Genomic DNA, 12,404 nt, shown 5'->3' with positions numbered 1-12,404 from the left:
AAAAAACGCGAATGAAGACATAAAATAATTTAAATAATTAAAATAGTATGGAATGCCAATGCCGAATAGATTAAGACCAGGATTACTATTAGCAGTAAAAAATCGCGAAGTCAAAGTACATGGTTTATTAATTGCACAAAATACAACTACTAATAAAACATAGATTTTCCAGAATATCCTGCGAGTTTGTTACTAGTTTAAATTACCATACAACTTCAAATATTCGAATTAATACAGCAATTTACATTCGATGGGTTATCGGGGGCACATGGCGTGTCTACCACCGTCCACCGATAGAGTAACTCCAGTGATATTGGCGGCCGAATCGCTGGCTAGGAACGCGATGGACTCAGCGACTTCCTCTGGAAGGCCAGCTCTGCCCAAAGCGTGTGTTTCCTTGGTTCTTTCTAAGAACGCTGCGTATTGCTTGTCGTCCATCCCAGCCTTCCTGTGTATTTCAGTTAGGATAACGCCAGGGTTAACAGAGTTGACTCTAACTTTTTTTGACGCCAGCTCCAAAGCGACGCACCTGGTGAACTGGTCCAATGCTGCCTTAGAAACGCAATAGGCAAGCACGCCGGCAAATGCCCTGATGCCGTTGACGCTGGACACGTTCACCACGTTGCCTTCGGTCTTGATCAGGTGTGGCACGGCGAGCATGGTCAGATGGTACACGCTGCGCACATTGGTGTTCATCACTCGATCATACTGGGCTAGATTTGTAGTCTCAATGTTTCCCAATTCAAAGATTCCGGCGTTGTTGACCAGAACGTCAATTTTTCCATAACGCTCGACTGTCAAAGCCAATATCCTTTCTGCGTCTGCTTCTACGTTCACATCTCCGAGTACGAGGTGGGGCTCAAAGTGACTGCGTCTTTTACAGTCCTCGGCGACCTTCTTCAGGTTGACTTCATTGCGGCCGTTTAGGGAGAGGAGCGCACCGATCGAGGCAAAATGTACAGCGGTGGCAGCTCCGATACCCGAGCTGGCACCAGTAATCAGAACGACCTTATCTTTGAAGCTCATATTTGCTGACTGGCGGTTAATCCATTTATTGATGGTGGCAATGGGCTCTCGAGATTATGTCTTATCGCTTAGTTATCTAATCGCAATGCTTAGCTTCTTGACTTATCCACGAGGACTGTATTTAAGATCAATTGGCCTTAAAATGCAATCTACGAGTATTTATTCTCCTTTCCAATTCGTCCTACTCCGTTAATACACTCTCGTATGTTTCAAGTTGGAAGCGAAATGGTGATTTTGGATATAGTTCTTTGAAGAACTGAATTTAGTATGCCGTGTTCGTGCTTATATGATATACAATACTGATTCAGAATGGAACTATTTGTTACTGTTTACTAAATAACTTTGTGAAACGGGAATTAATACATAATTTCGGATTTAGGTATATACCAACGCATTTAACCGAACTATTGTTCAGGTCCTTTTTACAAGCTCTTCAAATTAATTTAGAAAAAAAAAAACAAAAAGAAATCACAAATAAATAAGGCAATTAATTTTATAAATTTTTAGTATTTTTTATTTGAAAAAATGTTGCAAAAACGTACATATACGTATGTATTTCAATTTAATGTATATTTTTTTCGCTCTCTAAGCTAAAATATGTTAAATAAAACATATATGCAATATCAATAAAATTTAGAAACTAAAAGATTTTTATTGCATTTGTTTGAAAAATTAACTTATTCTAGTTTATTCTTGCTCTAACTTTTCAAAAAAAATCTATTTATTAAAAAAATTGTACTGGTTCTGTATATGTATTTTATGAGTAATATGTGATCTCAGATTCTAAACTCTTCAGAACATTATTATTTGCTCAAAAAAAAATTAACCATTATCCAGTCTAGACTACACGATTCTCGATATACAGATTTCCTGGCCATGACGTCAGTACTCGTAAGCTCCCTTTCACTTGGGTCATCCAGCTCCTTGTCGAGAAGAGACAAGAAGCTTCAGTGATAGCTATGAGCAGCTATTTCCAATGTGTACCATAATCTACACAGAATTTCTTTATAAATCACATTTAATAATATTTAAAATAAACGTAATAAAATAAATTACATCATATGTTGTAATATATTAGTACTGACCGCTACCAGAACCGAGTGGAATACCAAAAATAAATAAATAATGTTTATCGCGAAATAACAAAATAATCTCAAAAACGCGATGAAACCGGACGCCACTGACGTAAACGTTTCGAAAAAATAAAATAATTATTTAAATATAATTATCTCTGTTTTGATAATCTGACATTGAATTCGTGGAGGTAAATATACCTCATTTATTAATATTCAAAGCCAGCTGTAGACAACGTGACGCTATAAAAACACTGTAATTAAATTGTGATCTAATTTAATTACCATGTTTTTTGACATAAAAAGATAAAATTATTAAAGTGCGTTTTTGAAACCCTTATTTGTGCAAAGTTTACAAAAAATTACAGTTACAGAAAATTCGTTTATAAACATCTCACTGAGAGAGATATTCATATAAAATTATATATTTTTATTTTACTCATACTGTAATTAGATAATAATTCATTGGGTTCATAGTATGCAGTTCAAAAATCAGCCATTATGGAAAAAGCCTTTATTAAAAATTACAAATAATTATCACGGAATCTTTTGGTGGCATTGAATGGTGTAAATGTCACGATATTATGACGCGTCTGGACTATGATAGGTCAGCGACACCGTTCTCCGATTATATCAGCTTTTTGTTGGTCTAATTCGGATTTTGTATTAAGTTCCTGATTTTTTTACCTCGTGACTCTTACTGATAAAATTAAATACGATGTATATCGCTCATTCAAGAATTACTAAACAAAATATACGTTTTAAATAATGGAAAATTCCTCGTTCTATAATAAATGTTTATCATTCAATTGCGCTGATTATAACAAACACTATTCCGTTGGGGGTCTACTTCATCGCTACTTAAATAATGATAAGCGAAAGAAATATTATTCTTAGCAACAGGATGGAATATAGACACTTTTATCTCTCACACGTTTCATATCTTATAAGCGTGTTATATACAATAAATCACAATGAACGATTATTATTAAAAAAATATTAGCTAGCTTAACTATTTCTATCTTATTGAAATTAGAGATTATTTTTCCGATTACTAAAAGGCTACAATGAACAATGCTCAAAGTAAAAGTTTTATAAAATTGTAAACATACAACAAAGAACACATAATTGCTCTACTATCATATAGTAAAATATATATTATGCAGAAAACTTTTATTAATCAAATTTTATAAAAGAAATCACACCTTTTTTTTAAATATATAAATCAAATTATATGTTATTCTTTTGGCAAAAATCTTATTGTATATGATCCCAAATTAAATACACAGTTAAAGGCATAGGTGCTTTACAAATATACATAAGATAGATTTTAAACATATTTAGAACCCAAGAACAATGTAAACAATGGACGCGACATTAAAAAATCATTAAACAAAAAAATTCTTGCGGTTTATTATTACTTATACAATGTATTGTGATCTTTGAAACACACACCAAATTAATACGCATAGACTCCTCTAATGACAACAATGGTTTTGCTTATAATGGCCCACCCGAAAGACATTCTCGTGCTTCATTAAAATGACCGAGTTTGGCAATAAGCTTTTTTTTCAATTGCCCAAGCTTCTAAAAAAAATATATAAATCAGCGAGAGCAGATAGCAGAGACAAGCGAGACTCAATCTAACACGGACTCGAGTATTCTGCTAATTTTACTACTATTACACATATGACAAACGATATCGAAAAATATGAATTAAATATTAGGGATTATAATATGATTAGATGTGATTCTAATTCTAGACATGCAGGAGGTGTTATACCAGTGAACGTCAGAGCTTCCAATTTTTACACTCAGCTCTAGCGTCACAAGAATAAAGGCGTATACGTCGCACGAAAATAAAACTGTGTGTTGTTTTGGTTTCTACCTGCGCTGCAATAACGGTTAATATCGGGAAACTGCAGCATATTGGCATACTTTGGAGAGTTGAGCAGAAGTCGATAACAATTATATACCTATGACATACTATTTAAAAATGCAATTAAAAACATTTCAAAAATTATTAAAATATTTTTGTTATAGAGTGATACAAATTTCATACATATAAAAGATATAAATTTTCATACATAGAAAATATATTTATAGAAAATTAACATAGAAAATATACATATAAAAGTGGAAGATGTGACGCTCACTGTGTTATACTGTGTGTTGCGACCTCTCCACTTTGGAGATGGCCGTCTTTTCTTCTCGAAGGACCACCGTCTCTAGACAGAATTAAACGCCTCTAAGTATTGAAATGCTTTATTATCAGAGTTTACATCCTCAGAATCTTTGCTGACGCACGACTACACGCCGTGACAGCGGAAGAGCCTTCAGGTAATTTTTACACACAAAAAATCACGCACGGCCATAACACACTTTTTTTCGGCCATGCATAAATATATGTAAAAATTGTCGGAACACTGTGGAAGACGTGACGCTCACTGTGAAAAGATAGAAATTATAATATGCAATGCAACCCAAAACCGTGGTTTAATGAGTATGTAAATAAAAATATTGAAGATGAATTTTATAGTATTTATAAATAAGTTAGAAAAAAATATGTTACTATAGTATTTTAATAACTATTTAATAAGAAGTAAAGATGTATATCCATAAATTAATAAGCTATAAATAAAGATAATTTAAGGATAGTTAGGTATAAGAAAACGAGTACATTCAGGGGAATATTGTACAAAGGTTTGAATTTGTGTGTAGCGGACTTCTTCAATAGAATAAAAAAACACATTCGTGCATAAATAAATCTACTGAAATATTAAAGTCTATCTTTATATTTTATATGTGTTTTGCCCATATGTATTTAGTATGTAAACTAATAGCTGCATTAGCTAAATAAAGCAAGCTCTGAACTCTTTCGCATTCGACACTGCCACCCGATACTGACCACTGAATTAAACCTGTATATTGATAAAAATAATCATTTGCTTAATAAAAATGTTTTACTCGAAAATTGCGACAAAAAATATATCTATATTATTTGAGACCTGTTTCAGTTTATTTAACCGCTTAATTAAAAAGTTTAGGTCAAAATAAATAATTTTTATTAAGAATAAGAATGTGTGTGAAAGTATAGTATTTAATTGTATATTTACCTTCACATTTATTCCAAAATAAAATTTAATGCAAAATACTCAATTAATTGAAATATTTCGTCATTTAAGTGTTGAATTAGTATATAATAATTTAGAATAGATATGATGAGAGCTCTAATCTCCTGATCGACATCAGAGTCCAACGATTCGCAGGAGGTCATTATAAATGTCTGTGCGAATCAATACTGCTCGTCATTCTACTACCAGAATCTCAGAGCACCACATCTACTTTGCCTCGAGACTTTTCTAAAAATGTTAGAAAAAATGCTCGTGGGATCTACGACCCGTTACATCGCTGGAAGAAACGCCATGCAGACCGTCTACTGGAGAAAGTCCAGTAACATTCAGCAGAAAGGCTTCGTCAAGTACAACAGGACCTGCTCCTTTGGAAAACAGCAAGAGCCTCCGCCATCTGAGGTCTGCAGATTTTCAGACGTGAGAAACCGTTACAACACCAAAATGTGATCTATTCTATAATATGAACTATTTATTTATTAATTGTAATATAATATTTTAATACATTTTTAATATTTTCAAATACATTTATAAGATACTACTGCTTGTATTATTATTTATCACCAATCGTATTAAAAACCTGATACTAAGATATCCCACAACATTGATGCTGTGATAAATTAAAATATTTTAAATGATATCTAAATATATGCTATATATGTATTAATTATAATATATTATTTTTAATGCGATTAAGCGACTATTGTTTGTATTGTTATTTATCTTTAGTTATATAAAAAAAACTGATACTAAGATATCCCATAATTTTGATGCTGTGGTAAATTAAAATATTAAAAAAAATATTTTACTCAAATTAAAAATAATAATAACTACCAAAATAGTTGCATTTTAAACATAGGGTATTAATTAAAACAAACTTACGCATTTCAATAATATAATCTGGTACGTACAAATAAAAACCTGGAATAACAACTTCGTTATTTTTCTATTTTAGCATCTCGATTTCCATCAATTCCATTTGAATGTCATTTTTTGAGTGAAGTACTAAATAATTAAAAATCATTTTCACATTCTTTGATACCTTCAAATCAAGTTTAACATTAAAATAATAGTCCTTGAGTACTTATAGCATATTTAGAAAATTACAACTGATATATAATGATTGCATGTAGGCAAGTGAATTAAATTACAATTTGGTAATAGATTTTGTGGAAAATTTCATTCTAGCTAGATAATTTTTTTATCTATAGCCCATTTGTCTTTCCTGACATTGATTTCGCTCCGTATGTTGCTACACGCACTAGTTTTGATAAAGGATGATCGTGAATATTTTTAAAAATATTTTTACCTGTAATTGAATCAATAAGAAATACAATAACAGTAACGTAAAATGGAAAAAAACACATGCGCTTACACCTAGACTCCAAGCTTAAATTTAATGAATATATTTTGTAACTTTACTATAAGTGTCTTGCGGCCATTGCGGTCCTTAAACCAATAATTAATAGAAAGAACGCGCTAACCACAAAAAATTAAATCTTAATCATTATGCAATTATTTAAACCCATATTCTATAAGCCTTCCTAGTGTGGAGCAACAGATAGTAATACTATTTTTTTTAATTTCAAAGTAATTTTCACACCAGAAAATATTATAAAAATATTTTGCGTAACCACACTAATCTCGCGAATCGGTGACTACGATAAATACAACGTTATATTTATACATAAGTACAAAATGCCAAAGCACACATCAATGGTTTCAGACCTTCAGTTAAATATACTCAAAATAGCATTTACTTTATTTTTTTTTAAATATATTCAAATTAGCATTTACTTTATTTTATTTCAAATTATGAATCCAAATTCGAAATTTTCGAAACTTATCATTATAATAATATCGAAAAGATAAAGAAAACAATTAGGTAAAAAAAATATAATATTATTGGTAAAACTAATCGATAAATGTAGATAAGTTCTATTCAATTGACAATGATATATATCTGTCTATTTATAAATTATAACAATCGTCTTTTACCCCCACATTAAATAGTTATTATAAAATATTTTTTATTAACTCGTTTCTGAAAGTATCTTTATTAAGAATTTAGTAAATTATTTCACTTAACTCATGGGTCGTAAAATCAACACCAGAATGTTGTTGGTAAAATCCGGGTTAATAAAACCTTCAGAAAAAAAGAAAAACTTATTAATTTTTTTGACAAATATATAGAAATAATAACAAAAAATAATATATTTTATATATAGGCACATTTTTAGAAATAGATATAAAGTTATGAAACCCAGCATAAATAACGATAATTAAATTATAAGGGATGATTCAGTATCATCAATATATTTACATAACAGATCATATTCCTGTGTATACTTACTTACCTTACTTCCCCTCTCATCTTAATATTTATTTGTTTCTTTATGGTACGAGTAAATATTATTCGAATACTAGGAGCAAACTTGAGTGCCATTAATCGGTTAGTTTTAGAATTTTGTCAGAATTGATATTCAGTCATAGACACAACAATTTGTCTATGAATTCCCACAACTTCTAAATTTTTCTTATTTTATTATTTCATTATTGCTTATTATATTATTTTCTATATTATAAATACTCGGTCTGGAGTTATAAAGGAATTCCCTCGAATAAGAAAGACTACTTTTATTTGTTTTATTTTTCACCGGCCGTGCGAGCACGCCGAGTCGCCAAGAGAATATATGTTCGTCACGCCTGTGCTACCAGAGTGCCGCCAAGTTTTGGCCATAATAAGCCTAAATAAATATATATAAATAAGCCCCCTAAAATTTTTTTTAATTACCTTCTATTACTTTGATATTTTTTAAAGGTTTTGCGTTCATGTAATCTCTTGCCTCTCTCTCTTTCTCGCTTTGGCCGGAGTAACCGGTGTAACGCTTTGTGGTATACTGTCTTTGGCGACGGGATGGTGACGGGTGGCAATTAGGCACAGATTATTTATTGTGATATGAAGTTGTTTACATGGTTATTTCTACAATTACGGGGCACGAACCCGTGACGCGCGCGAACGCGCCGAGGGTTGTCAGTAGAGAGGAAAAAAAACCTCACGCCAGTGTTACCAGAGTAAAATTTGAGAAAATAGAGGTTGCTCTTTTTGTTATCAGTGGCCTCAATTGAAAACTGTTTTATTAAAAAATCAATTAATAAAAATACATTAGGCTTTTTTATGAACCAATTTAAATTCGTGATGTCGCATTTTATAGAAGAACTCTTACACCCCCTGTCATTGACTGTCATAATTATGCTGATTCTCCCTCCTCCCTTTCCACTGCCTCTTCCCTAAATCTGTGGCATAATTTATGGATACAGCCATAATAATAATATTAAGATGGATAATTATTTACATTTATTTATATTACAATACCTAATAAATTTATAAAAAATAGCAACGCTTTCTCTCCCCTTTGGACATAATATGCACTCTAGTCCGTTGTGTTAAAAATTTGCCCCTATACATGTATTTGTATTTTTTTAAATAAACTCTTATATTGTAATATATATTATTAATATTTTAAATTATTTGAATAAATAAATCTTAAGCACGCGCACGCGCATGCGCGTAAGACGATTCTTTGTGTATAAGAGACGCTCTCGCCTTTGACAGCTGTCAACGATGATAGATGTTGAGTGGTCAACATGGAGGAATCACACTTCTTCAAAACTGGTATTATATTAATACATTTTATTTTAGAATTGTCTTCCAATAAGATGACTAGAAGTCCTCCTCAAAAATATTACCCTCCTTTGTCTTTCTTGAACAAAAATTACATTTTTTAACTCTCACAGCAATCTGTTCTCTTTTATCCTCCTCGAATAAAAATTTCGAAGATGGTCTTTTGTTTCTTTAGTTACTGTAGCAAATTGTACTTTTTTGCCTTCCTCGAACATAAATTTCCGAAATGGCCTTTTAATTTTTAATGTCCTTTGCTATTTCCAAAATCTGATCACCTTACTTTATTCTCAACCTCTTTTGAGTTTCATATTTTTCTGTGGCCATAAAGATAGTGAAGAAACATACATATTTACATACTGAAATGAAATAAACTAAGCCCACTATTAGCGTTTTCGTTCTGACCGATAGAAAAATAATGTAAATTTCAACGGAGACGATCGTAAAAAAATGGTAACTATAAACAAACATGAACGAAATAATCAAAACCCACTATCAAATATGCATACGAAATATAAACTACCGAGCTGCTCCGTCCGATCAGAAAATGTAATTGAAATAAATAACAAAATTTGTATTTGCAGAACCTGATATTGAAAACGACAAAGAATCTTTTGATCCGATGAAATGTAAAGTCGAGGTAAATTAAATGTAATACATAACAAAATGATATATACTAATTTTAAAACACATTTTTTTCTAGCTTATTGTAAAACGTGAATGTGACAGCGGTGAAAATACTTCTATAAACGATGTAGACGACATGTTAGAAATAGGTAAAACATATCTATATACCGTTTAAATAGTACTTTAATTATTGATTATTGTATATTTTCAGAAACCCACGACGTTAAAGATAATATACTGAAAGCGAATACCGTTGGTATAAACCATTTATTTCACCAAATTTCAAATGTCAACATAGCAACAAAAGTAATAATTAAATAGTTTAAAGATTTCTATGTAAATCCATTTTTACAACTTATCTAAAAAATATATTTTAATTTTAGAAACCAGAAAAAGAAAAGTATGTGAAGACGCATAGCAATGCTCGAAAATTTGAATGTGAAATATGCGGAAAAGCATTTAACGCTAAGCGTGTGTATAAAGTTCATATAACGACAACTCACAGTGATGCCCGTAACTTTCAATGCGAAATATGTGAAAAAGCATTCAAAACTAAAAACACACTTTCAAATCATATGATTACTCATAGTGATGCCCGCGACTTTGAATGTGAAATATGCAGAAAAGCCTTTAGAAGTAAAAAAACACTTTTTATACATATGAAAATTCATAACAATGCTCGTGACTTTAAATGTGAAATATGTGTAAAATCATTTAAAACTAAAATTTTACTTACTGTACATTTAAAAACACATACCGATACTCACAACTTTAAATGCAATATATGTGGAAAAGCGTTTAAAACTAAAAGTTACAGATCACGGCATGCAGAATCTCACACGGAAGCTCGAAACTTTGTATGTGATAATTGTGGTAAAGAATTTAAAGCCAAACGATTCTTAATATGGCATATGGTTGTTCATAGCAATGCTCGTAACTTTAAATGCAAAATATGTGGAAAAGCATTCAAAACTAAAGGTTACAGATCACGGCATTCAATAGTTCACGATGAAACTCGTAACTTTGAATGTGATAATTGTAGAAAAGAATTTAAATCTAAAAATTTACTTACTGCACATATAAAATCCCATATTGATGCTCGTAACTATGAATGCGAAACATGCGGAAAAGCATTCAAAGCAAAATCTAGTCTTTCAGTCCATATAAAAACTCACACCAATGCTCGTAATTTTGAATGTGAATTATGTGGAAAATTATTCAAAACTAAAAGCATATTTTCAGGGCATATGCAATTACATTGTAATTTAAACTCATATGTAAACTGATCATAACTATAATACATCCTTATAAAAAATTGTGCATTAAAAATTGTTTTAGTCTGACCGTGTAATGAAAATTATTAAATTAAGATCTTTTGTATTGTAATGCGGATATGAACTAATTTATTCTATATAAAAAAACTACTTTGTGCTAAATAATAAATAAATAATATATTTTTTTTTGCAAAATTCTCAATTAATTGAAATATTCCGTAATTGAAGTGTTGAATTAAAATTAAAAATTAAAAAGAGATGTGGGAGTTCTCATCTTCTGATCTAGATCAGAATCCAACGATTCCCAGGAGGAAACTATAAATGCTTGTGCGAAGCGATACAGCTTACCGTTACACAACCAGAATCTCAGAATACTATATCTGCTTCACATTGGGATTTTTCTGAAACTAATTATAGTTTCAGAACTTTCTTTAGGTTATGTTGTTATGGTTATGTTTAGTTTAATTTATTTCAAATATTGTAGTATTTTATCCTACGTTGTGACATTAGAATTTTTGGGTTAGTAAACAAATCAAATTTTACTGATACTGAGCACTGAAATTGTAAATCAATGGCTTGATACATATTAACTGGCTTAGTTAGTGAAATCATATTTATACGAATATCAAATGAAACACTGTTCACAAGAATGGGAGTATCTTATGTTGATAAGTACAGCAATTTTATTTTATTTATCTTTTATTTGTATATTATAGCTATATTATTATATTAAAAATGCGTGATTTAGCCTCTACATTTACATTTACAATTTTATCAGTATTATATTTTATCATAACTTCCACGTGTCCACGCTATACCACTTTGTCAGAGAATTTCGTAAGAGAGATCCTTTTCTATCGCACAGATTTGCTTGTATGTGTGCGTGCGAGATGCACAAGTGCGTGTGATAGAGCAAGGTGACGCACGCATCAAACGGTGTTTCAATCGTGCGTCAATTTTGATTGCCTGCCATCGGGAGAGTTACATCGAAGCGCAGGATATTCCTGCACTTCTTAATTCTTATTTTTCGACTAAACAAGTATATTTAACATTTTTTACTTGGTTAAATAATTTTATTATAAACTAACTTAGTAATAATATTTCGAATGGGAATCATACAATGATTATTGGAATTATGAAGTAAGTACTTTTCACATTTACATTTGAAATTACTGTTTATTATAAAAGTAGTAATTACAAGTTTTTATAGTTCATATCAAATATATCAGATTCATCGGAGTATAATGAAAACACGAAACATTCGTATAATGTAAATATGATATCAACATAACGGTACTAAGAGAAATATTATCACAGACAATTTATTCACATCTATTCCTTTAGTTCAATGTATATTACAAAACGATTTACTTCTTACCGGTACATTGAAGGCCAACAAGCCCGAAATAGCGAAGGAATTCTTAAGGGATAAGTTGAAAGAACGTATAGTAGTACAATTGGTTTTGCTGATAACAAGTCCTTGACGTCTTATGTTTCCAAAAAAAATCACACGATTCTGTTACTCAGTATAAAAGTTTTTAGCACAGATAGTGAAAGCAGCAAAAACAAATGACAACCGGTGATTAATTTT

General features: G+C 30.9%; 1 protein-coding gene across 1 annotated transcript; it reads left to right on the top strand.

Moving 5' to 3' along the window:
* The first annotated feature begins 8,801 nt into the window (after window positions 1–8,801).
* LOC148233574 (uncharacterized) lies at window positions 8,802–10,868 on the top strand. Its single transcript, XM_088189169.1, has 5 exons — window positions 8,802–8,906; window positions 9,497–9,552; window positions 9,616–9,688; window positions 9,751–9,845; window positions 9,923–10,868. Exons 1-5 carry the CDS (start codon window positions 8,879–8,881, stop codon window positions 10,823–10,825), a joined length of 1,155 nt encoding a protein of 384 aa, XP_088045295.1. The 5' UTR covers window positions 8,802–8,878; the 3' UTR covers window positions 10,826–10,868.
* The last annotated feature ends 1,536 nt before the right edge of the window (window positions 10,869–12,404 follow it).

Source organism: Plectrocnemia conspersa, unplaced genomic scaffold (genome assembly GCF_051122295.1).
Source record: "Plectrocnemia conspersa isolate PC_06_02 unplaced genomic scaffold, ASM5112229v1 ptg000008l, whole genome shotgun sequence".
NCBI lineage: Eukaryota > Metazoa > Arthropoda > Insecta > Trichoptera > Polycentropodidae > Plectrocnemia > Plectrocnemia conspersa.
The sequence above is the reverse complement of the archived record's forward strand: the minus strand, read 5'-3'. Positions and strand labels throughout refer to the sequence as shown.

Bases quoted from the DNA above. Each gene is read 5' to 3' on its own strand.
- LOC148233574 (XM_088189169.1), top strand. From the start codon at position 8,879: ATGGAGGAATCACACTTCTTCAAAACTG. The intron at 8,907-9,496 runs GTATTATATTAA...TTGTATTTGCAG, and splicing joins ATCACACTTCTTCAAAACTG to AACCTGATATTGAAAACGAC. The intron at 9,846-9,922 runs GTAATAATTAAA...TTTTAATTTTAG, and splicing joins ATGTCAACATAGCAACAAAA to AAACCAGAAAAAGAAAAGTA.